This window comes from Lichenostomus cassidix, chromosome 2 (assembly GCF_008360975.1).
Source record: "Lichenostomus cassidix isolate B80296 chromosome 2, HeHo_3.0, whole genome shotgun sequence".
Taxonomy (NCBI): domain Eukaryota; kingdom Metazoa; phylum Chordata; class Aves; order Passeriformes; family Meliphagidae; genus Lichenostomus; species Lichenostomus cassidix.
The window spans coordinates 85,278,869-85,305,930 of NC_139482.1; the positions used below are offsets into that span (position 1 = coordinate 85,278,869).

At 38.4% G+C, this 27,062-nt stretch overlaps 1 protein-coding gene across 12 annotated transcripts in view; it reads left to right on the forward strand.

The window, feature by feature from the left end:
- Window positions 1-27,062, forward strand: part of FHOD3 (formin homology 2 domain containing 3) — a 374,055-nt gene that overhangs the window by 172,205 nt on the left and 174,788 nt on the right. For all 12 annotated transcript variants that reach the window (XM_085052233.1, XM_085052234.1, XM_085052240.1 and 9 more), the window contains exons 4-5: window positions 1,915-1,982; window positions 16,312-16,417. In XM_085052233.1, coding sequence (XP_084908359.1) covers window positions 1,915-1,982; window positions 16,312-16,417 — 174 coding nt within the window. The remainder of the gene's footprint in view (window positions 1-1,914; window positions 1,983-16,311; window positions 16,418-27,062) is intronic.

Sequence of the window (27,062 nt, forward strand, 5' to 3'; positions counted from 1 at the left end):
GACCAACAGATGGCATTTGTTAGGACATTGATATTTATGTACAAAGTTGCCAGGACTTTAAGAAGTGGTGCCTCTCTTAATTAAGATGATAATGCACTGCCTTGTTTGGAGACATTCTGCTCATAATGATGCTGGTGAATTATGAATAGAGGGAAATTAGTAATAACAAATGCCAGATGGAGGTAACTTTCAAAAAGGAATATTTTGTGTAATGTGGCATGTAAAGTTGACAGACTGGGTCTTAGAAGATCTTTATTATTCTTTAGGCTTTCCTGACAAAATTACTCTTTATCCTGCCAAGAAATGTAGTCCCACATGCCAGTGTGTTTTTAAGTGAGAGTAATTAAAGTGTGCCTCTAAGTTTATGGCTTGAAGTGAAATCCATTCCTCCAATGTTTTGTCAAGAATCTATAAAAAGTGCAAGAAAGGAGACAACTTAAAACAACAATAGTTTTGCCAATTCTGTGCATTCTGCCTTTGAAATCAGAGGCAATTAGGGATGAACAAAACTACTTTCAAAGTAAAAAAAAAAAGTGTTGGTTTTGCTGACATTTTACTTCATATTTTTCCTTTGGTTGAAGATGACTGTTGGGAATAATAAATGGTTTTCTAAAATTAAACCCCACCTTCCTTGATTGAAGTAAAAATTATTACTGTTATAAATGCATTGAATCCTCAAATGCTAGGTCCTTTTTGCAACTTCCTGACAGAGTGAAATAAAATTTATTTTGGTTTTGTAGTGTAAAGTAGTAATTGAAAGAGAAATAGAGAAGGGAAAGTAAGACATGAAATGTGGGGGTTTGATATTTCATTTTGTCATAAGACTATTATCACTCTATGGGCATTCCAGCTTTGGTCTGCTGGCCTCTGTCCATTGCAGACAGGGTGCTTTCATGATGATCTGTGGGTGAGGCAAAGTGGGTTATGTGAGGTAACCATGAAGATCTGATTTTCCTTTGTCTTTGCCCTTAGATTGCAATAGTGTAATAAAATTAAATTTAGGACTGTAGAGGTGTTGCACAAAGTCTCTTTCTGTCAGATACACTAAACATGGTAAACCAGGAAGATTTGAAGAGCTCATCTTCTGCTCTGTCCCTGCATAGTCACAAATCACTTCCAAATTTGCAACAATAGACTTGAGATACACAATCCAAGACTTTTTCCAAAGGCACAAACATTGTAGCCAGGTTCAGAAAGACAGCAGAGGAGTTGCTTTTGTCTTCTTTAAATTATTTCTGTGAGGATGCATTAGTAGGGAATAAATGAAGTAATACATTTCAGTATTGGATGATGAAAAGAAGGCTTCTGCTTCATTTAGAAAAAGGTCAAGATCAGTTTTCATGAGAATAAAACACTGTTTTGAATTATGCTTAGAACAGACTGTCCGACTATTTCTGGTATTAACATTCATTGCTATTGGAGAAAGGATTTAACAATAGAAAGATGAGAACATGAGAAAAGAATGTCTAGAGGGAAGGCAGTCAAGGATGGGATTCAGTGGCTCTAGCTTTGATAACAAAGTCAAAGAGTTGTCTCAGCCGAGTCTTTTGAGATTACTCAGAAGATTGAGGTACTTTCAGTAAACCCTAAATTCACCTTAATGCAGAAAGAACAGTATTTCTAAGCATTTTTAAAAACTCCAGAGAGAATTGTTTCTCGCTGATCTTGGTGAAACTATTGTGAATTTACCTGGGAGATGCCATCTGAAGTTATAGACAACTAAATCCTTGTATACATGCACATTTAATGAGTAAGTCCTAGATCTATATTTTTAAAAAGCTAATTTTTTTAGGACCAGTCTGCCTGATGGGAAGTGGGTGCTATGACTCTTTTAAAATCTGTAGTACATTTTTGCTGTGTTGTCAGTTTTGTTTATGCTGAAGTTTTTTCTGTTGTCTTATTTTGTTTTCCCAGAAAAACTTTACAATTCCAATGGACGGGAGCTGAGACGGGCACTTTTTTCCTTGAAACAAATATTTCAGGTGAGCAAATAATAACTGTCTATTCTGTGATTTGAGCATAAATTTAGGGTTTGTTCTTTTTTTTCAATGTAGAGAATAACTTACAGCTGCTGGCAAAAGAGACTTTTAAGACTTCATTTGTAATTTGCAATTAGCCAATTGCTTCTTAGGGCCTTTTATTTTTATGGTCTGCAAACCTTCCCATGTTTCTTCAGTCTGTCAGAAGGCAGAACCAGGTGTGATGTAATGTCAGAGTGAGTCATATAAACCTGTCAGGAGAGGAGAAGAGAAAATTGAAGCTCTGAGGTGGAAAATTAGACTGCTCTTTAGACAGTGGCATAGCTTGGTATTGGGGAGACTGAGAGGGAAATTTGAAAAGGTGAGCCAGGAAACCATGAGTTAGGGTGATGGCCCAGTGTTGGCCTGATAATGGACAAATAGTCTGGTTTAAGCCACATCAAAAACTGAAGAGATTTGTGGGAGACATGTGGCAGTTCTGATGAGGAACTGAAATGTACTCAGAGATCTTTGAAGGTGTTTGAATTTAGACTGAGTTTAGAGGAAAAGATTTACTGATAAGCCAAAAAGATGCTTCACAGAACTGAGAAGGGTATGGTAATGACTGATCATTTCAAGGAAAGGCTTGGATTTGAATGTGAATGTTCCTTATGGAGGAGATCTGAAATCAGGAGGATTTTGGGTCCTGTGGGGAAGTAGACAATATGGTAGACAAGTGGTGCAATTGATAAGAAATTTGCTTGAATTAAAAGCCTGGATTTCAGATTGGTTTAACTGGATAAGGAGAAGGACTTGGGAATACTGCAGGGCTGCAAAGAAACTTGTTGGAAAGAACAGGTCAGGAAAAGTGAAAAAAAAATATTGTGAGAATTAGAACATACTATAAATGTGATTATAAAATGGAATTCAGTTTGAGAGATTCCATTTTCAGTAAATATAAGTGAAATCAATAAAAGTAGCACTTCTCCTCCTTTACTAATGGATCCAAATGGAGGATGACAACCTATAAGCCTTTTTTTTTTTAGCTAAAATAGTAAGGTAGAAAGATTTTAAACTCTTAGTTTATAATTTTGCTTTGTTTTAAATAGACATTTATTCAAAGAAGAAGAAAAACATTAAAGAAATCTGCAAGACTGTAGAACTGCAACTTTTCTAAACACAATCCTTTTTACAGGTTTCAAAGCTAAGCATTTAGAAATTGGAAAATGCCAGAATTAAAATTTTTTGAACAGTAGGAGTGAATGGTGAAGGGTGGACCATTTAATGTTAAGTCTTGGTAGCTGAAGATGTCAGAAAAATGTCCCTGAATTTTTAAATTTTTGGACAAAGGAGTTCCAGTTCAAAACAGTCTAGTCATCTCATGGCTGCAGATTGGGAAAAGCACTGTCCCTTCAAGAGACATTGTCCCTCATTCCCAGGGGCAGATTGTTCAGAGTCACAAGGGTGCAAGTTCGGTTTCCCTGTGAGCTTGACAAGCATGTGGACTGTGTGCTCAGAAGAAATTAGGCAGGTTTCCAAGAGTCTTTTCTGTTTTCTTCTCTTTTTGTGTACCTCAGCTGTTTCTGGGAAGTATTTTTCTAAATGTATGTATTCCACAGGTTAATCTGGGGACTCACATATATTTAGCAATGAGTGCTAAGCCTCTCTTCCCACCCATCCTGCGCCTCCCATGCCTTTCCATCATGAGTTCTCCCAGTTTGGGTATTCATACATGTCCTCTTCCCTATGGGTTATTTGAAGTCTAGTAGGTATTTCTGAGCACAAGTGCTCAGTGCTTTCAGAGAACACACCAGTAAGATCTCTTTCTTCCAGCTGATCAGCTGTTCTACTGAAAATGATGTTTAAGTTTTTATCCTAGTTAATTTAATCAGAGTTGACTCTGCTGAAGAGTAAGAGAGAAGGGAGAAGCAATGCACACAACCCATATCTGTGTGTGAATTTAGTTTTAAGTGAAAATTGTCTGACAGTTTCAGAACCTAATTTTCCTTGAAGAGTTCAATTTTCTTGTCTTCTAATGTGCATGGTATGGAAAGGAATTTAGGAATTATCAGTTACCCCACAAAGAAGCTCTTTCTGGTAGAACTGTGGCTATTTGTTGAGTAAACATACCCTAAGAAAATCTACTTATACTCTTAAAATACAGGTTCTCATACAGGGTAATTGAATCTTTAGTGAGGAAAAACAGAAGTAAATATAAGGTTATATAATAAATGAAATATTACTGTCCAAAATGTCATACCTAAATTTTCTTTTTTGTATATGACATGAATGTATGTCAGCATTAGAAATTTATCATTATGGTAAAAGTTTTTACTAAGTGTGTTTTTCAACATAAATATTCTTTTAAATTTTGTATGTCATTATAGATAGTATTTTAAATTCCTTGACAGTGTAACATTTTAGAAATAAAACATTGACTTAAAAAAGAGTTTTCCATAATAACAACTTTTCAGAGTGTTATGGAAACTTCATCATGTCTTTAAGTGCCAGGACAGTTTATAACACCATTTTTTTATAATTTCATCATTGCTGACTTAATTTGGCACAGTTCTATGTCAGGATCATTTTTAATTTAAAGACCTTCAAGGTAATATGCAGTCTCTCATTTGCATTAATTGGAAATAAGCCCAAGTTTTACACTGAATATGAATTCCAAGTAGTTGGAGCTCTTGACTTTTCACGTGAGGCCTCAGCAAAGCTTAGCAATCTTTGGCAAGAGCAATGTCTTTGTTTCAAAATTTAGATGAAAGATTCGTTTGGCAAGTCCAAACTTGGAATTTCTCTTTGATTTCTTCTGGTGGGCTGGTTTTGGCAAAATGATAAAGGTTATGTGGAGCATTTTTCTTTGACAGTACTGCCATTCTGTTCCAGTCATTCATTCTGAAGGGGTGAGAGAGCCACAGTCATCTTTTTCTGGATTGTACTGCAGTTTTCTTCCTCTGTTTACCAGTATGTTTTTTGACAAACTTACAGAGTAAGATATAATTGACAAGCAGCACAGTTTCTCTCCCTTTGAATGGATTTTCTGACAGACTTCTGAATTTCCTGGTTCTTGTGTTTATCAGAGACTCAAGACTTTTGTGCAAAGTGCTAAAATTTCCAAAAGCATTGAGCAGAATCCAGCCAAACATGGCACTTGGAAAATCAGGCTCAAAAATATCCTTCATTTCATAAGAAAGTTAAAAATATATCTGCTTCAAACACTTAATTCAATATTAATCTTAAAAGAAAAAGAAAGAATTGAGGAAAAGCTCTCTAATAAATATAAATAGTGTTTTGAAATTTAAGTTATATTAAAAAAGTTTATTTAACACAGCCTGTGATACAACTGGATGCAATAAAAAGCATGCATGTTTTAGAACCTATAAGCAAGTGTAGCTTGTAGTTACAAAGCATAGTTAGGAAATAACTGGATACGAATATGGTATTGTAAGAAAAATTAGAAAGCTATAGAGCATGTTTCAAGTCTGTTGAAATGTGTAACCTTGTGTAAATCTGCTTATTAAAGTTTTGGAAAATATTTTTAATCAATCAATGCATTAGGTTTTCTGGAAAGCAGACCTAAAGTGTATATTTTAAAGTCTTCAGGAAAAATGCCAGTTCTTTGGGACTGTTTTGCCTACAAGTGTCATTTGACAGGTGCAGGAGATCTCCCATTAGTTTTCTTGAGGAGCCTAGATTCCTGTTTTGTGTTGTGATCAGAGTATCAAGGCACACAGTTGCACAATTCTCTTACAGAATTTTCTTCTATTGTTGAGAAATTCATTAATCATTGAACAATTGAGCTTTGTGTAAAAAATGTCACAAAGAACAGCTATGTGGGGGCTCTGGAAACATTAACTAGAAGGTGTTTGGATAGACACAATCTTATCAGTGAGTGAAATCAAATGTCACACACTTCATCTGCTAAGGAGTCATCAATCATCCTTAGGAGTGCAGAAGGAGTATTCTGTGTTTGCCTCATTGATCTCAAGGAAGGAGGCTGCTCCTTCCCCTCCTGCAAGCATGACTGATGACTCCTTAGGGTTTGAAGCTGTGTGACACTTGATTTAGGGGCTGCTGTCATCACTTGTGAGGCAGGCTGCCTGCCACCTCTCCACTTTAACAGCCTCTTGGTTAAGTCATGAAAAAGAGAAACCTTCATTTCCTTCCCAAATCGAATTCACCAGAGTTCTGAGTAGCAGTTTACAGGTCTGTTTAATCCTGTTTTACAGAGATGTCTCATTACTGTTTAGAGATTATAAATAAAATAGATATGATACATTAAATGTCAAAAGGAGTTTCTCAGTTTCTTTAGCAACTAGAGTGCCTTCATGACAATGTTACAGGCTGAGATATAAACAGTGCTTAATGAGAGTAAAAAATGAACTTCTTACAGCATAAAGATAGCCTAAAAACTTGGGAAGCCCCCAGTATTTATTCTCTAATGACTGTGAATGTTTGAATTGAAACAGGAAATATTGTGTAGTATGATGCCCCTGTCTATTTTAGCTTCCTTAGGTATACAATGCCTGAATGCTTTTTGATCTGTTGCTTATCTGCCATGAAGAGTTATTCCTGATAGGGTCTGCTCTAGGTGACTTTTCTAGGAATTTTTTCTTCTGCTGTTAAGTGGGAGGACAAACACAGTGTGTTATTGCGTCTGCTGTCTGCAAAAGGTGCAACAAATGAAATTCTGTCTCCATCAAGTCAGTGGCAGAAAATGTATTTAGTTTCAGTGTTATTTTTATCTGGTGGCTAAGTGTGTACAGGGAGATAGACTGGTAAACAGAGCATGACTTTTTTTGTTTATTTCCTGATAAATTCCATTATAGGGGGAAGGCAACCAGAGATTTTCTGCCTAATAATTGGATAGGTTAGTGTGAGGCTGAGGTGTGACTTATTTTTGCTTGCTTGCTTCTTGCACTCACAGGGGGAAAAAAAGGTTATCTGGGGAAAAAAGATGATCTAATTATCTGGGCCTTCATTAACTGAGTAAAATGAAATATTGAAAGCAGAAATGTGTTTAAAAATGGTTCAACATGCTTAAATAGGAGTACAGTTTCTTTTCTGTGTTCTTTTGTCAGCCTTTTTAAAGAATTGTGGTACAATTGTGCCTGAAGGGCAGAATGCATCAGTTTATTGTTCTGTACAAACCAAAAAGGCAGCCCAACATTTTCAGTGGTAGAACTTGATGATAACTCTGGGAGTTTTCTCAGGTGAATGTGGCAGCATCCCAGCTACAAGGTTAAGTGCAGTGGGAGCACTAGAAGTAAACATTATATCATCACAGTAAGACGGCTTTCTACCTGCAGCTCTCTCATCAATTGCAGGAATCAGCTAGGTTATGTAAGAGTAGTGAAGTTAATGACCAAAGTCACTGAAGAAGCAAAGCACCATTTTCAGAGTAAAGGAGAAACAGGACTTTCTTGAAGAAGATAGTGGTGAAGACCAGGCAGGATCACAATAATTCAGTCTTGGTAACTGAAGAAAGCAAAGTTAAAGTAAGAACCTAAATGTGACATGGGAGCAACTTTGCTGTGCAGGCCAAGGACCCTTTCCTCTCTAAATTTTGTCTTTAATTAACGTAAGGCGGTGGTAATTCTTTGGAGTTGTCAGTTACATCCGCTGAAGGTATCTTTGTTTTTGTCTTAGTGGTGCAAATCTCTATTTCCTTCCCTTTGTGTTAGGTGCCAATACATGTGTTTTACTGGCTTGTTATCTATTAGAATAATTTGAACATGAAAGACTGTAGGCTGATTTTTCTGCTTGGTCTAAGTTCCCCTCTTTCAGTTTGTACCCATTAGTCCTTGTCCTATCACTACAGTTCCTGATGAGGAGTCCCTCTCTGACTTCCCTGTAGCCCCCCTTCAGATACTGCTATGGGGTCTCCATGCAACCTTCTCTTCTGCAGGCTGTCCAGCAACACCTTTCTCAGCCTGGTTTTGTAGGGAAGGTGTTTCAGTCCTCTGATCCACTTCGTGGCCCTCCTCTGGACTTGTTCCACAGTTCCATGTTCTTCGTATGTTGGGGACACCAGAGCTGGGCACAGCACACCAGCTGCGTTTCACCAGGGCAGAGCAGAAGAGCAGAATCCCCTCCCTCGCCCTGCTGGCTACACTGCTTTGGATGTAGGCCAGGATACAATTAGCTTTCTGGGCTGCCAGTATGTATTTGCCAGCTCATGTTGAGTTTTTCTTCAACCAACACCCCCAAGTTTTCTCTGCAGGGCTGCTCTTAGTTCATTCTCTGCCCCACCTGCAGGCGTATCTGCAATTGCTGTGACCCAGGTGACTTTGCACTTTGTTGAAGTTCATGAGGTTTGCGTAGGCCTGCCTCTCAAACCTGTCAAGGTCCCTCTGGATGGCATCTCTTCCCTCCAGCAGCACTACTAGGGATGAGCTTTTATTGTTGTCATCACCAGAAGCCAAACTTTACATTGCAGGCTGCCTAAGAATATTGCCTCACTGAAGGTAAAGAGGAATGGTAGTTTCCATGCATGCTGATGTAAAATGTTCTCCCAAGAAAATAGATGAAAGACTAGGAAAAAGGGAAACAATGTAAAAATAATTATGTCTTTGTGTCATGTTATGGCCATGCTTCTGCACAGATGTGAAATGAGTTGGGAAGGTATAAAGACTGGGGGACAGGAGAAAATGAGCAGTGGAGCCACAGCATGGAGGAGGATAGGGAAAAGTTGGGAGGGAAGAGGAATGGAAGCTTGGCACAGCTGGTGAGGGCAGTAAAGTGGGTGAAATGTGTTTGCAATCAACAAGTAGAGCGAGGGGAAAGAGCTTCCATTGAGATATGAACTGGCTGCTTGGTCCTTACAGGCTCTTCACCACTGAAATGCTTCTGCCTTAGTTATTTCTAGCAGCTTACTGCAGTTTTGGGACATCCCAGTCCAGGGCATTCTTGTTCTCATGGTGTTGTTCTTCTAGGTATGCTGGTGGCAATTTGACCGAAGGAAGACAGCAAGTGAACTTGCCTAGCTCCTCTCTTGGGGTAGTTACTGGATTACAAAGTATGAGAGAGTGGAAATACTTGTCTGAGAGAAATGGACTCTTTGTGACATCAGAGGACTCTCAGATTTGTGTTTGGTTCATCTTCTAAAAGTAGTGCCCTGATGCAAAGTAGAGCTGAGGTTTCATGTTTAGTACAGTACTTGCCTATGTAACCACTGGCTCATCTGGTCCATACATAGAATTGTTTTGTAGCTTCGTAAATAATTGAGGTTGAAATGGCAACAGAGTCTTGAGAGACTCGCAGGACTTCAGTTAATGTATGGATGTGTGCATATACGTGCGTTTGTGTGTGTATGTTTTTGGAATGATTTCTTTCCAGATTTGTTTGCAACAGATGACTTGGCTTTTAAAATGGACTGAAATCAACAGTGACAATTGAATTAGATAATATCAGGCACTTCTGGATTGGCAATCTAGTATTTTAATTATATCAATAATTTTGGAGTCCAAAGGACAGAACTAAGTTTGAAGTGTGGGAAAGTAACTATAAATTATATCTTGGCGATCTGTGCTCCTTCAATCACTTCCTGACTATGTTTACTCAGTTTTCAAGCCAGAATGATCTTTTCTAATGGCACACATTGCAAGCCAATCTTGATCTGTAAAATGCAACCTGTCGCTTAGCCAATAAAAAATCTGGACTATGGAAATGCTTTGGGATTTCTGTTTCTAATAGATCACAACATAACTCTTTTATTACTACATCATTTTAGTCTTGTCAATGGGAGTAATTATTTTGCTGGTAACTTCAGCAGATGTGATACATACTGAAGGCAGGTAACAATAGTTAAAAGTATTATTGTGGAGGTTTGATTGTGATATATTTCTAATGTAGTCACCAAGGTTGCAGAGCTAGGCAGCTAAAAGGGCAGCTGAGAGGAATTGCGTGTTAATTTTCCATCACTACTGGGATAGTGCATCGTGTAAGCAATTGAAATTATACAGGGAGCCTGTAGATATGAAGGCTCTCAGGTCATGGAAGTGTGTTCTGGTCATAGCCCCATGCTGTCACATTGCTACTGCCCAAGGCAGTCAAATTAGGAGCAAACTACAGGATTGTTTTGGGTTGGTTGTTTTGGATTTTTTTTTTTTTAATATATGTGAGGGTCTGCCAGAGCCAGAGGATTGCTTAGAAAAAAAGATCTATCTCTATTTTCCTTGCACTATTAATTATAGGAAGAGTAGAACAAGAACATACTCATAATTGATACTATTGCCAATAGAAACCTGAATTTTATCATTCTGCCTTTATGCACTTATTAAAAGAGAAAGATTTTGAAGTATATTGGGCAATAGTCCTTTATTTTACTTTCTTGTGGTGGAGCACCAGATGCATTGTCATTTGAGATTTATGCCAATGAAAGCCTGCAGTTGTGCATGGTTTGCTCTTTGACCTGCCTCCTCCTTCCTCCCTTTCCTCACCAGTCAGCTGCTGTCCCTCTGCTGCTAATTTACATCCCCAAATGAATGAAGCTTAATCCCTAAACCTTAATCCTCCTAAAACCAGCTGAACTTTGTGATCCTATCTTGACTTTGCAGGAGATTAAAAAAAAAAGTGGGGGGGGGGGGGGCGGTGTTTGAAAAAATGTGCTTTAACTTCTAAAGAGTGCAGCCACCTTTTATGTTTTTCAGAGAACTCAAATGCACTGGCATTTTATTGATCTATGTATTTTTACTTGTTATTTTATTTTTTTCACATTGAGCATAATCATTTGGGGTTTCTGTTTCAGTTCTGCTTCCTTGCTGTGCAATGTGTGCTCTTGGCAAGGGAATCTGAGGAAGAGGTCTTTCCAAGGAGACCTTGCTCTGACATAATAATGTGGACTGGGGACAATGCGCTCTGCCAGCATACTGTTTCATAGATGAACATAGCAATGAGTCAAAATTTCACTAAGTCTCCCCCTTGAAAAGCAGGGATGTTTACTTCAGGAGCCAGGCAGTGTGTAAATGAGCCTTGCCCTTCCTGCTTGTGTCTGAATGAGCCATGCCTTTTCTGCCCTTACTGTATTGAAATGCTGCCAGCATCTTGTCCCAGGAGATTTCAGGCAGCAGAGGAGGATGCTTCTCCACTTTAAGTCTCCTCATATGCATGGTGCACAGTGAATTGGCAATATTCGTCTTACCTTTTGCCTAGGTGAGTTGTCGCAGTGTTGAAATGTGAACATAATATATATGTCTTTGTGAAGCTACAATTTTTGGTCTACAGACAAAGCCAGAGCTGACCTGATAATCAGAGTTTAAATCTCTTTTAATAGGGATGTTGTAGAGTGACAGAGCAGAGAGGGAAGCTCTTCCTCAAGCAGACGGTGAAGTGCATCAACCACTGCAGCTCAGTGTGAATGCAATCCCCTCTTGTAAAACCCTTAGGCAAAGCTTAGCAAGGAGATTCTCCTCTCTATGACTGGTATCCTGTCTGCCTGTGCTGCTCTCACTTTTAGGCTGGATCATAGCAACTTTTGAATTTTGGAAGTTTGGTCAGTACGGAATGTGATTGCTGGCTCACTCAGTAATGCGTCATGTAGAGAGAACAGTCTGGGGAACCCCATGGCTTTCCATATTTAAAGAAATGAACATTGTAAAATGCGCAGTATTTAACTTTGTAACAGAAGCAAGAGAGAATTGTACAAGATAGAATTAAATATGGGAATGCTTAAGCACCCAGAAACAATGGCATAGCTTATTAAAGGAAAGGGGAAAAAAAACCCAAAACATAAAAATGAAATACTTCTTGGTGGAAATCTTATAGACAAGCAACTTGTTTTGTGTTATGATTCCTTGGAAAGGCAGCACTCTGCACAGCTGTTAGCCACGTAAGACAGAAATACATATGTGCATATCCAAGTGTGAATATTCACTTACTAATCCAGTTTTCCCAAGTACTTGGACTGGAGCTTTCAGCAGTGCTTGTTAGATTAAAAAAAAAAAATCCCCTTGAGAAACTGTGTTCCAAAACCTCAATTCTTATTAGGAAACGAAGCAACTTTCTTGTGACATAAAAATAATCATGCTTTGGGTAAAAGCTTTCAAACATATGGCCCACAGAAATAGCAGACTTCAGAAAGATTTATCTTTAACAGTATATAAACAATTTATCTTTGTACATGGAAGCTGCACATCAGATAAAATGCATTCTTGCAAAGTGCTGCTCCTTACAAAAAGGAGCAGTCTCCATCTTCAGGTAAGATCCTGCAAAACTACATTAGAAAATATATCAAATGGTACAAATGTATAGGAAAGAAGACAATGTGCCCCACACACACATACTTCTGCCAGTGGCACAGGAGCCTATGGTACAGACTGCTTGATCACAGGGTTTGTGGGGTCTTTTTAGTTGCTAGGCTGAGTTATGGAGGTGAAAGTATGGTTTGTAAATTTTGTCAACCACATAAGCAAGCTTTAAAGTCACCAGTTTCATTTTATTTAGTGTCTTTTTCATTATACATTGGACGAAAATAGACATCTGTTGCACAGACATACATTATCTTGTTTTTTCTTCCTCTGAAATGCCTAAAAAAGGGAAGAAACATTATCTATAAAGTCTGTGAATGAAAGAGCAAAATATAGTTCTCTGACAAGGCCAGTGTTATCTTTTCATGAAGACTTTAAGTAGCCAGCCTTTGTGTCACTGCACAACCTTTATGGTTGCGAAGCTTAGCAGGAAGCTTAGAGAGCTTTGCCTGTCTTGTGCTGCTTTTCTCATCAGTGCCTTAATGCCTGCTGATTAAAGGCTCATAAATCTTTGCACTATTAGCAGACGAGTCCATTTCCATAGCAAATGACAACATTTCCCTGCCTCCTTCTAGCTGTTATCACACACGTGTAGCATATTCTTGTAGGTATCATTGTCACACTCATGCCATATATTCTGTACAATGAATGCTCTCTTCCTGGAAACCTAAACCTCTTATCCACTGCTAGAGAGTAGCCTTTACTCTTGAGGTCACCTAACTTGGCAAGTCAGTGAGTTAATGGGTCTGAAAAGATTATCCAAGACCAAAATTGATGTAAACATTCTCCTTTCAATGTAGAACGTATGGCCTTGCATGCCTTTCATCTTTCTCTGCACATTCCAGATGTTTGCTTCTTTCCTCTCATCGTATATACATGATGGGATAGATAATGTACTGAGTTGAGATTTATGTCTAAGGCATGATGTGTTTGTACTCTGCTTGATTACACCTTATTTTTCCCTTTTATTTGGGAAAGGAGAAGTACCTTAAAAGCCTTTTTTAAATTCAGGTTTGATTTGTTTATTCAGTGCTTTCCAAAAGCAGTCTGGTTGGAGTTCCACATCCCATCCATTTCCTCTGCTGTTCCCCTGCAATATATCTCCTTTCAGTCAGGGGTAACTCTTGTGACTTGGTTACTTTGAAAAAGTTCCAGAAGAGAGATCTCAAAATTTGCTTTGGAAAGGTCCTTGGTAAAAAATAACTAACTAACTAATTAAATAAACAAATAAATAAATAAATATCATCAACATAAACCCAGATTTTCAGCTTGTTTTATTTTGACAGTCAAATGCTAATTTTTAATTTTTCCTGGGGTGATGCACTAATATGCATTTACTATTTAAGATTATGGAGAACATCCTAAAGTTACAGTGAGGATTTCAGTTTTTATCTTTCACTGAATTTCAGCAACCCTTAATGTCTAAATGATGTTAAAAAATATATTTTGTTTTTTGGGTTCAGCATGAAGGACTCTGAAGCTGAACTACTCTTAACTTCTCTGCTATATGAATGATTTTTTATTTTTTTTTTAACATCCAAAAGTCATTTATTTTTCCCAAACAGGGATGGTAGATCTATTATTAAATGTCAGAATCCACAGACCACAGTTATTCCTACTTTTTCCTGTTTTTCCAGTGCTCTTTATCCTGATGTGTCCCTTCCAACTCCGTATATTCTGTGAATCCAGAATAGATTCTTTTTTTCTTGAATTCAAGGAGGATGCAAACACACTTGATGCAAAATCAAAATGTATACTCATGTATCAAGAAAAGGTATTTAACGAAAAAGGAAATACTTTTGAACTACAAGAACATTACCACCTGGAAAAAAAAGTGATTATTTCACTCAATAATTAGATTTGTTATATATATTGTTTCTCTAAAATTAGAAAACTGTGTTTTCTAACTATGCATTTCTCAACTGATTTGTAGAAAAACTATTTTGGAGAATGATTTCCCCACAATGTTCTTGATTCTGCACAATTCCACCAGTTTTTGTTCGTTTTCTAAATTCTACATACTCCTGTCTTTACTGTCCCTTGCCTTTACTCCCACTACTGCCTACTCTAGGTAGGGCAAATTTGGCACCTCCTCTCTTTAGTCACAGGGAATTTTTAATCACTGATCTTGGCACACAGAGTAACTTTCTAGGCATGCAAAGTCCTTGTGAAAGTCCTTTTTACCATGACACATAGCCTTAGTTTTCCTGAACCCTTAATGTACTTTACATTAATCTTAGCTGAGAGATTCCATGGATATGTTTCCTCTTGCAAGCTTTAGGAGACACAAGATTCAAAATTCTTGAAGAACAAGAAATTATTCAGGTATCTTTGAGTTAAAAACACCATATAACAAAGAGATATATGGGAGGGAGTACTCACCTGTTGGTGAAAATTCATAGAGGAAATACATTGTCTTCATAAAACTGTGTGCTGGCATCTGTAGTGCCTTGGACTGACATGGGAGTTTGTAAACTTCTTATCTTTGCACAAAACTCTGTTAAAGCTTTTATCTAGCTACTGAAAAGAGAAATAACACTGCTAAAAGATAAAACATTGAGACTAATAAATAAAAATAATTTTTAGCTCCAAGGTGCGTACACAGAGGTGAATTTTATCTTATGTATTTTGGGCTTTTATGATATATTTTCATCAAGATGTGGGGTATGATTGCATGCTTCCTCTTTATATGCTTATATACTTTATAAAAAAGATAAATCACCTTTATCATGTGATAACTTTGTGTATCTATACGTGACTGTGTAATATTTTTCAAATTGTTTTAAAAAATTTGACCTGCTAAAATATGAAACAGATTATTTTTTCTCATAATTTCTACATTTCTCACAAACTGCTAGATCACCTTCCAATTCTAAATATCGCATTTGGTCAGATTGTAAGAATGATGTAAGTTATCTCTGGTGAAAGAAGGAAATTTATAATAAATAAACTATCTGGCTGAGAGAAACTCACAGTAAGTGAACTGTCACATTAAAAGGGGTTTGATTATTTTATTTCTCTTGGCAGTTTTCTAAGTGTTTGCCATGAATTCAAAAATCACTCTCAACAAATTTACTGTATGGATCCTGGCTTCCTGGGGCTGTGTTATTGGAATTTATATCTGTTACACTGTTGTGTATGAAAACATAAATTAAGATTGTTTAAAAGAAGGGACTCAGCAACTGTGATTTGTGTGCAGAGTAATTCCCTCCCATTAATATCCTAAATTGGTCTTGTGCCTACTTTACATGGCTAATTCATTAAGGGCTTAGTTCTCAGCAGCTTCTTGTTTGTCTGCATGAGCCTTCTGTAAGAGGAGCAGCCAAATTTTAGATGTGGTGCTCTGTAGTCCTTTGGCATAGTAGTTATGAAGTTAAGGCCCAGCAAACCCCATCCTCTCCCTAGTGTCACATCCACCTGTGATATGGGATCATTCTGCTGCCTGGAGGAAAGGACTTATGGTGAAAAAATAGTGATTCACTTTAGCAAATATAAAGTCCCATGACATTTTCTCTTCTATTTGCTGTGTTTTCCATCACAGCGTGGGCATATTATCAACTAGTGCTCTTATCTTTAACACTTTACCATTTTAAATATAATGAATTAATATTATGTTAAGATAATAAATATAATATTACGTTGCAATAAAACCAGTTTTAAAATTTTGCTGTACACACTTAAAATACTGAAGCTGGAATTATGCTGAGGAGTAGAGATTGTGTTGTCTTGTTGATCCTGACACTGGGGCATTAAGAATGTTTGTTCATGTGATATGATGACATTTTAGTGTTGTGGAGAATGTCTGCAAGCCTTCAAGGAACACAAATCAAAAGTCATTATTTTGCAGATTTTAATTTTCTCTAGTTGATTGAAGGGTTAAAGCCTCTTTTTTCTTGCTTTGCACTGATATATTTCATTCTGACTTTAAAACTCAGAATTCTAGTTTTGGTCTTCTGTATAACAACTTTCATATCAACTTGCTTACATCATGTGAAACATAAAATCAGTGTTGCAGGCATGCATTTGTGTTTATATTATGATATAATCTGTTTCTTTGTCTTTCAAAATTCTAAGCCACCTTTTCCTTTCTCCTGTGACAGGATGACAAGGACTTGGTTCATGAGTTTGTTGTTGCTGAAGGTCTGACTTGCTTAATCAAAGTGGGAGCAGAAGCCGACCAGAATTACCAGAACTACATCCTGAGAGGTAAAGGAAATGCATCCAAAGGTTTTTTTTATTGCTTGGAAGCTCTCAGAGGTCTGCGGCAACTTGCTGTGTGAAGCGTCTGTGAATTTGCTTCTCAGTTTGGTCCTCATTCTTTCATGTTATGCAAGAAAATTAAGGGAAGATTAATACCACTGTGCAGAATGAATTGGAATATTTGCAATCTTAATAGTCTCCCCATTGTCCAACTTTTTCTTGTAGATTATACTGCAAATCTCTAATTCTAAGAGAGAAAAGGCATTCTAAAGCCTTTACTGGATATCTATGTCAGAGAGCACAGAACAAAACTTCTTGGAGTGTGGTCATTTTTTACAAAGAAGCTGCTACAAGCAGGTTGGATGCAGCAGGAGTAGTTTTGTGAGCAGTGTTTCTCTCCTTTCTTGCAGTGATGGGTGGCTGTTGACCTCCCAAATATGAGGGTTTTCTCCATGCTGCTTGGACAGTTCAAAAGTACCAGGGAAGCAGAGAGGGGCAGCACCCAGCCTGCTCCATCACCCTCTTGGGAGATGTGTGTTCATATCACCTCTTTCCATTGTGGTGCAGCAGAATGCAGCATCATCACTATCTATGGATATCTTGCAGTATCTATGGAATAAACAGGAGAAAGTCATACCTTAAGGGGTCAGATGGCTGGTAACAATTTTTAGCTATCTGACATTTTGGAGTTAAACAGGTAATGAGAGGTTTATATTCTGTTCTTTTCACTTAAAAGATAACTGGCAAAGATAGGTTTTGGAGAGTGATTTGGAAAAGGTGTGCTAGGTGGTTAGAAAGCTGATTTAGTCTATTGTGACCCAAATGGATGTGTGTGTTTTTCATCTAGCCAGGAAACCTAGGCTGTATATTCAGAGTGTTTCTTCAGTATTATGAGGGGAGAACAGTCACTCCAAGGGATCTTTGCTGCTGGATGATGTCATAGTACATAGAGACTGCTTATGAATGCATAGTTGTGGTAGATTGGTCATTTGAGTTTTCTTAGACTGACATATATAGCTGTATTTAAAAATGTCACTTTGATGTATTTAACTCCTAAAACTCAAACTATACATGAGGAGCAGGTAAAAAAAAATAAGTAGGATTTCATAAGAACCAGAAATGCTAAATGATAGAAAGCAAGGATTCAAATAGGAAGTGTGGGTTCATGCAAAGGTGTTGAAGATAAGACCAGCTTTTGGAGGTGTAAAAGAAACAAACCAGTACTACAGAAATTAGTTCTGTAACTAATTAATGTCAGTAGCTGTGCAGTCACATAAAAGTACTTGAATAGTAGACAACGACACAGAAACGTGTGCAATAAAAAGCTTCTGAAAGAAAACTGTCCATAGATGCTCTCAGAAAATTCAGACTGGAAGCAAAAGTGCTGTATGGGACAGTCTGGCCTTCAGTCTAGGAGCCTTTCCCTTCTCCTTCCCTTCCCATATCCCAACGCATCCAGCATTCAAAGAGATATAATGGTCTTTTTCTTGTTGTGACTCCCAAGAGTTTGGTTTCCATGATGTAAAATTAGAAATTTTCAAGTGAATTCAATGAATGATAACCCTGAGCCTTAGTGTCAATGTCCACAGCATCATACAAATGAAACTGCAAACTCATCTTGCTGCATTGGTATTAACAAGTGATCACAGCTTGTTCAAAATGAATATAACAAACAAAACAATAACAAAACTAACTATGTAGAAGTATGCCATAAAGCTAAAAACATTACTTTAGGAAGATGCTTTTAGGGATTGGTACCTTCTGAAATCAGGTGGTTTTTTTGTCCTACATTGCTGCTGTGTGAAGCTGAAGTTTCTCTCTGGGTAGTGTATCCTAGCATCTTTTGCAATAATAAAATTTTTCTGTGTGATGTGGGCTTCATTTCAGAACCTAAATTGGTCTTGATTGTCTTTCAAGAAGTTCAAAGCTTGTTACAACTCCAAAATTATGTCAGCTGGTTTGCAGTTCCAGGAGCCAGCATGTACTTTTTGAAGAGATCTGCGCATGCAATGAGATAAAGATAGGTTTGGGAGTACAGTATAGCCAAATAATCTTATCTGAATATGTTGAGGAGGGTGCTGACAAGAAGCATTAAATACGTCATATAAGAGTGTTTCTGGTATATTTTTGGAAGATCATAGTGATTGGTTAGGGTTTTTTTGTGGCAGTGGTGTGTACTTATTGCAGTGCTGCATTTTACTAAACCTGGAGTACTGGTAAAGAGGTGAATAAATTTTATTGAAGGCATATCACACTTAGCACAGAGCTGGTCCTGTTAGCTCTAAGCTTAGTGTGCCAAATAGTGGAGATTTGAGAAGTAAAAAGTAGTCTTTTTTTAGAGATTTTGTGCCTTCCTGCTGTGGTGTCCTTTTTCTGCAGATACTTTTGGAGTGGAATATATTCTCCTTATTTCCATTGAATTTATCCTAAATCATAAATGGATGGGATTTCTCCTAAGTTCCATATTCTGGCTGCCGTTTCTCTAGCACTTTTGGTGTCATTCACTCTTTTCCTCTGGCAATTCTAACTCAGGTTGTAGGGCTTGTGACATAAGTGGCAGCCATAGGCATGGCATTGCCTCCTTTGCTTTGAGGACTCACCCACATGTGGCTGTCCATTATCTTGACTGAGCAATTTCCCAGCGTTTCACATGAACTTGTTTGCCTGTACTCATCAAGAAATAGCTTTGTACCTTGGAGGGAAAATAAGCTGGAAATACATGTATAGTTTAGGGCTGTAGGTGCTTCAGTGAGTCCCAGGTACAAGTTATTTCTTGAGGACATTACTTTCCTTTTTCCAAAAGTCTGCATTGTTTCACTCTAATGTTTCCTGGTTGTAAATTTGTGCTTAGGGTCTTTGATTTGGTTGAACCCAGACCAAGCTGCCAAAAAATTATTAAATATGAGTCATGAAAATTTTAGTTACTTTAATTGGTGAGTGAAGAAAAGGTAAGTGGGGCTTTTACATACACCACTGAGAAATCCAGACAGTTTATTTTTGAGTGCTAAGGAATGATTGTTTATTTCTGCTCAGGTCCCCTGAAGTAGAGCTGTTTGATGGTGCCATTACCAAAGTGTTCCCTTTTGTCAGCATATAGCTGATAGACTGGAAACCAACAGTAGAAGCCAAGACTTCTCTGGAGGCTTACTCTTCTAAAAGACTAACTTAGAAAACAGCTTTTGATCCTCCCTATTTAACAGTTCTTAAAACCAAATTTATTCTCTAATGTTCCTTTTAATTATTATGGACTTCTAAAGAAACCGTGTTTTAAGGGACTTTTCCCCCCAGGGAAGCAAGCTTATTTTCCTTCTGTTATTTCCTCCCTCTTCCTTTTTTTCCACAAGGATCCATAAGGATGAGGAACTTCACTGATAGCACTGAAGCTAGAATTTTCTGTCCCAGTTACAAGATTGCAGTATCATGGATGATACCTAAATATTCAAAAACAAATAGGAATGAGTTAAAGGTAGTGGAAATGTCCATGGGTGATGAGGATTAATATAACTCTTATTGTAATTTTAAAGATTTTTTGGATGTGATATTGATGTCATCTGTTGCTTGCACAGAATGAGAAAGCAACTCATGAAATGCCGTGGTAGACTTAATGTTTTCTGATAATTTAGCCAGTGCTGTTGAAAAGGTGAGGGAAAAAAAAAAAAAGCAGCTTGTGTAGACAAAGGCTTAATTATTTTTAAAATATATTGAATAAGTAAGCTATGAGGGTTCAGGCATGACTTTGCTGCCACTGTGATGTGAGGAGTTCTGCCTGATGGGATCCTGTGCTGTCTGTCCCTCAGATCAAACAGGAAGGTTGTCAAAAGGTCATTAAGCCTCATTTGTAGAGTGTAATTGTGTACTTGGGTCCCTATTTGCCTGCTTATGGAGTCAGATAAGTATTTAGTGGTGTCCATAATTAGATGAAAGCTAGATACTGTTTTTGTGGTCTGAAAGCACCAGCCATGTGTCCAGGCAGAGCAGTCAAAGGCCCTGACCTTGCTACAAGGTCTAAGGAACTAAGGCTGAGGAAAAAATAGGACAGCAGTCAGTGCTCATACTAGGCTATGCTTGAGTCAAATTCAGATTTTGGATGCAGCTCTCTGATCAAGTGAGAGCCGTGTGCTTATATGGAGAATAAGAATTTGAGTTTCAAGTCTGGATGAGAGATGGTTTCAATTTTGCTTGGTGGTTTTGAATTTCTAGTGTTGGGGGTTATTTAAAGAAGAAATAAACAAAAACAGGTGCTTGGAGAAGCCTAGGAGTTATGATTCAAGGTAATATTTGTGCTTTAAGTTAACCCTTCTCCCATAAAACCCCAAACCCTAACTATAATCTAAAATTAAAGATGAGTAGAATCATAGAAACATTTAGGTTGGAAAAGGCCCTTAATATCATCAAGTTCAACCATTAATCTAACACTGCCAAATACACCATGAAACCATGACCCTAAGCACCATGTCTGCACATCCTTTAAATATCTCCAAGGACAGTATAGTGAAAACTTCAATAATCTATACTTAATTCAATAAACTGGGCAGAACACTAGGTTGCAGTAGAACCAGTAGACCATTTTCCTGTCACAGGCTTGCTGCACTTCTTATAAAGTGCTACAGTCTGTTGTGTTTCCACAGATATTGGTGGAAGCTCAGAAGATGAAGGTAATGGTCCTGGATTAGGGATCTGACATACTCTGAGGGATAATGACGTACCATTTAAGAAGATTAAAAGTTGATAGGTTCCTACACAAAGTCAACAGCATCTTCAGCCTGATAGAACATCATCTTTATTATAATGCCCTACATTTTTTCCCCTATAAAAGTAAGTGTAGTTTGTTTGGAATTGCATTTGTACAAGCATGCTTTTATCTTCATGCAGATGGAATGAGTATATAATAATGCACTTACTTTATTTTTTCTCCTGGTTTTGCAAGACCTTTCAGGACTTCTAAGTAATTTTATGAGGGACTTTCACCAGAAAAGTCCTATATGAGTCCTAAAATGTAAATAAGAAAGAACTGAGTGTCTTAAAACACTAAAATCACATGTGAAACATAACTCCAAGGCACATTTTGATCTAGCTTACGTGCTTGAATTATGAAGGATCCATTAAAACAGTTTTCTTCAAGCCTGATAGCTGCAATTTGCACAGATGTGAACTGCCAGTGATGGAGAAGTTCCCAAGAGGAGCAGTGACTTCCCAAAGTAGAGCAATGAGAACTGAGGAGCCTGAAACTTTCCAGCTCCCCACTGAGGCATGAGAATGGAGCAATATTTTGAGTCCTCACCTGCCTAGCTGGTAAATGGGAGCCAACCTTTGCAAAGGGATGGATGGGGAGAAAGGTTGTAGCTGTATCTGGGTAGTTACCCATTTAGTAACCTCAGCTTCCCACTGCAGCAAGGTAATTCTAACTCTGTATTTTGCATGTGCTTTTAATTGTACAGTAGTGTAGTTGACAATAATAAAAAATGGAAAAAAAATTACCAGAAGAGCTACTGGTTGTAAAGCAGAAAGTGACTTTGCTGTTGAAATTAGGAGACACTGAGCTGTTTGACAGAGTGGTTGGACATGCATAGGAGCCACCAGAGTCAGTCAGAGCTACAGATGAATGCCCAGGCAGGGATAAGGTTTCCCAAACTAACAGGCAAACAGCTCAAAAACTGACATGTACCAAAGCCACCAACAGTTGCACCTATTTATAAAGGCAGAGGCACGCGATCCCACCTGCATGCCAAGTTTGGAGCCAAGGGCTGTGCTGGGTATTCTGGGAAATCAGATTAAATTCCTGAAACGACTCAGTGCTGGATGGCGAGACCATCTGGTTACTGTCTGTCACCAGGACACTGTGTGTACCCAAAGATGTCAAGGAGCTAGAGGAAGTTGAAGGTGAGGGTGAGGTTTTGCAAGCAGGCAGTGGAAGCTGCTGCTGATAACCCTTTCATTCTGAAAGCCAGACATGAAGTTATCAGTGAGCTGGTGGCATTTCTCTATTGAGCCAACTGCTACTAGGAATGCTTGGGGTTTGTAAGTGTGCTCTCTGTAATGGGGGGATGATCCACTTCCAGGAATTGGCTGGCTGTTTTTATCAAAAAGACCCCTTGTCATTTACAAGGACATGAATGTTTCCAGTGCTCTTGAACTTTCCTCCCTCAAACTGATAAATTATGTGGCTTTGGCCTTTTGCATTAAAGGTTGGGTATTACAAAGCATTTAGCATAGAGAAGCAGGTTCTTCTGCAGTAAATGTATTTATGGGAAGGAGGGTTTGCGTAAATAACAAAAAAATTGAAATAAAGTCTATGAGAGGCTATTTCCATCCTAAATAGATGTGTCTTGCTGGTTGGTACTGCAGCAGTAAAACAGATGGTAGTAGTGTAAGTTTAGTAGTGAAAAGGGAGCTAATACTGAATACTGTGCATACCTTTGCTATATTCCTGCTTTATTGTGAACTGGAGAACTGTTCAAAGTTTCCCTGTTGTAGGTTAAGTATCCCAGTCCCAAGTAAATAGGAATAGACAGCACTTGATTGGGCTTACCTTTGTATTTCTTTCTTTCTTGAAGTCAGGTATAAAAATTTCCCTGACTTTCTTAACCTTTAGTGTGCAGGTATCCATATGCAACTGTATATGTTTCTACATAGTCACATTGTCTTCTTATGTGCAATACTTTAAAATATGTAAACTTATCACTTGATCTCAAAGTAGCTGCAGAAACAGCCTGAGCTTTGAAAAGAAATTGGGTGCTTGATTACTTGGGAGTGTTGCTTCTCAGAGAGACTTGCTGGAACAGTCTCCTGGTAAATTCAGTTCTGTGACCTTTCTGTCAACTCCTTCAGAAGGCTTATCAGAGTTGGACACTTGTCCTGTGGGGATTTCAAAGTTCATATCCTTCAGTTTTCTGCTGGACATCAGACCACAGTTCCCATGAAACCATACCAACAGATGGCAACTCCACCTGGAAGCTCTTATGCCCACATAGTACAGGGCAGCTACACGTGGAGATACAAACTAGCTTCCCTACCAACACTACAAAAAAACCTGCAAAACAAACCCACCAAACCAAGGCACAGTTGTGTTAGCAAGTTAGTGGCAGATTAGTGTAGCTATGCTAACAAGACCTGTTACTGAGCTGTGGTAGAGCCTGGCAGGGATGCAGCCATGCCATCTCCCCTTGTGGACTACACTGCCAGTTTCCCATCAGAATACTTTATAGGTACCATTTCTTGTCGTTCAGATCAAAAGTAACAGTCCCAGAAAAATCAGGCCTATACCTGATAGCTCAGTACCTCTTTCTGCTACATGAGCAGAAACCTCAAGATGTGTGTCTTCCCGGAAAGCCATGGAATGAAAAAATATAAATGGATTTGGCATCCTGATTCATGAACCCTTTAGAGTAGAAATAATGAGGTTACAATGCTCTTTGTTATACCAGAAAAAAGGCACATTATACTATCTCCATGATTAATAATATAAATACTAAACCTCCTTGTCTTAGTAGGTGAATCCTCTTTCACTTCTGAAAATAACTCTTTAAGACTAAATGTGTTTGTTTACATGTACAAGGCTAGCTGGGAGAGCTTGGCATTGGAAGCCATGCAGTTTAAAAAGAGAGAAAACATCCTCTTTGCTTTCCACTCCACACTTTCAGCATTTCCTTTCTCCATTTGTCATCTGCATATTTTAAAATTAAATTTATTAAACTTGCCCTATGCAGGCTTTACACTGAGCTCCCTACTGAACACAACCTTAGGCATTCTATTAATTGTTGGAGCAAGCACTGCCCTCTCCTTTGTCCTCTTCCTCCCTCCCTTCTCCCTGGACATGACTGTGATGTGTGATCCATCTGGAAGCAGAGCCAGATGGTCCTCACACAGAGTGTACTGTACAAGCCCTCCCAGTCTGGGATGGGAATTGGCATTGAAGCAAATTTGGGTTCAAAAGTTTAACCACCCTATAGTAATTTACACAGTCACAAAAAAACTGAGCTGTTCCTTGCTCTGTGCATTATATGAGATGGTCTTTGATGTTGGGACTGCTCATGAGGAGGATATAGGGTCTACATGGAATTCAGTAATAACACAACCATAAAATTATGGATTTCCCTTGTTTTTAAAGCTGACAGAGGCTGGGAGCCTTTGAGTTGCTTTCTGTCTCTCTGGAAATGAATCTTCAGGTTCTGAGTAATTTTTTTTTATGCTTTGTGAAATTCCCATGAAATGTGACACCTCAGGCTATGTGGACTCGGTGTAAAATGAGGAACTGAACATGAAAAATGCTCATCCTTAACTACTAAGCAAAGAGTAAGTACTTGGGAAGTACTCCCAGGGGCCTTTAAAGCCATTATGGATGTTTTATGCTTTAACTACTCAAACTTCATGAACAAGCCTTGATAACAATGTACCTATTCCATCTGGTATATCCTGAGTCTATTACAGAGTATTTCTGCCTTTTTGTAGTAATCTTGAAGCCTGAGAATGTCTTATTAGAGAAGGAAAAAATGCGTAGAAAAGTAATGACATTCATAAGCCACCACAGACATGAATAATTGCGCAAAGCATGCGGCTGCTGGTAATTTTACTATAAATTACTTGCATTGAATACATGCACATAAAACATGTTAAAATAAGATTGGGAAATAGAGTTTGATTATTCTCATTTCAATATTAGATGCTTCCACAGCTATTTCTGATGGTATTTGCCAGGGTGCCTCACCGAGCATTCCATCCTGATACAGAATCAGGGAAAATTAAAGACTTTAAAGGAGAATTGGAGGTGGTAGGGTAAAATGTGTGAGATAATTGGGAGGTGCTGGCTACTGTTCCATGAAGGTGATTAATGTGTAATGTGAGGACGTGACAAAAATTAGGTTCTTCAAATATCTTCAGAGTTAATTTACATATCCAGATGCATTATTTTAAGTCACATATTAGCTCTGTTTGTCTGGAATCCTTGCAAATGTGCATGCATATGGATTTCTATCAATCATGTTCTCAGAGGCGCAATCAGAAAACTGGAGCAGTGAACTGTAAACTCTTAAAATACTTACTTTCATTACCGTAAGGCAGTGACCTGCTTTTAAGTCTCTGATCAGTACTGCATCAAATGCTAAGAAATTGTGGATGATTGAACAACTTAAAAGCTAAGCCATAGGACTTGCATGTATTAGCACAGTATTAATTATTAACTGATCATAAATGCTGTGTTCATACATATGTGTCTAAGAAAAACTGTAGGATAGTCATAGGCTGATGACAGTGAGGGATAATCTTAGTGAACACTTGGGAATATTAGTGTTTCTGTTTCTGCTGTGGAAGGTTTCTGCTTGCCTGTTCTTCTGTGCAGCCCTAAGGAACACCACTGGAGCAGTGTGTGCCCCTCAGGAAAGCAGAAGTACCAAATGGATGCTCGTGTATATAGGTTGAATGAGATGAGGGAAACTCTTTTTGCTGCTTTGTAATGAAGTGTAAGGACCAGCTAACCTTCTCCCAGTGCTACATCCTACCCTCCTCCTCTGCCCTCTCCACCTCCTCCTGTACACAGAACTGGAGACACTGATGGTGGTGTTGGAGTGATGAGATGGAATGGGGGATGGCATCCCCCCACTCCCCACGTGTGTGTGGAGGTTGTCCCTGGATGCACAGGCAGGGGCTGAGCAGACTTGGTAAGGCAACAAATTCAAGGTGTCACATAAAGGCAGACAGGATATTGTGTCTTCCCTTTGCAAGTCAGAGAGAAAAGAGTTGTACTTGAGGCTCCCTGCCTGCAGTGAGGGGAAGCAGAGGTTTATCCCACTCCTACAGGTTTACAAAAAGCAGGGTTTGATACACAATTTATTAATTGTAACATGATTTCTTTCTCTCTGTATTGTCAGACAATAAAGATTTTTTTTTTTCTGTTTCCAGTGTGTGAGGCATTTGCAGCTTTTTCCATTTAAATTCTTGGCACTAAAGGTTGTGCTGTCAAGCCAGGAGAGAATACTGTGCCTACCTCCTGCATGTGAGCAATACAGGATCACTGGCCTGCACTAGCTGCTAAAAATACAGTACCTCTGTTGTTTAGGGTGTGTTTTTAAATAATTTATCACTTTGAAGTTTCTTCCCAGACAATTCAGAAGAGAGTTTAGTGATGTAGGGGCTATGCAAAATAAGCCTTTTTTTTTTCCTTTACCTCTTTAATTTGTTTATAGTAGGAAAACAAATATTCTTCTGTCCTATGACCTTATAAGTGCTTTGGGTTCCCTGAAGCGAAGAAACACTAAAAATACTGTTGTGTGCTGTGAGGAGTGCCACCAAATGGCTCTGCTGTTACAGCACGTTGGCTTGAGTCACTGAAGTGCTACTCAGGATATGCTCTGTCTATTGTGTGCTTTAAGTAGATTTATTTAAATGACAGGTGGGCTCTTAAAGAACTTCTGCTGATACTGGGCAATGTCCTGTTTCCTCTTACTTACCCTTCCTCCTCCTATATGTTATCACCAGCCTAGACAAGACTCCCAAATTCCTCGTGCCTTCTCTGTCCTGCCCCCCTCCCTCCCCCCCCGCCGCCCTTCAACTCCCTTCTTCAGAGACACCTCTGTGATTTCTAAACTTATGCCCCAAATTGGCTTTGGGCACAGCAGGGTGTGCACACCGCTTACTCCTGATGAGTAACAAGGATCCC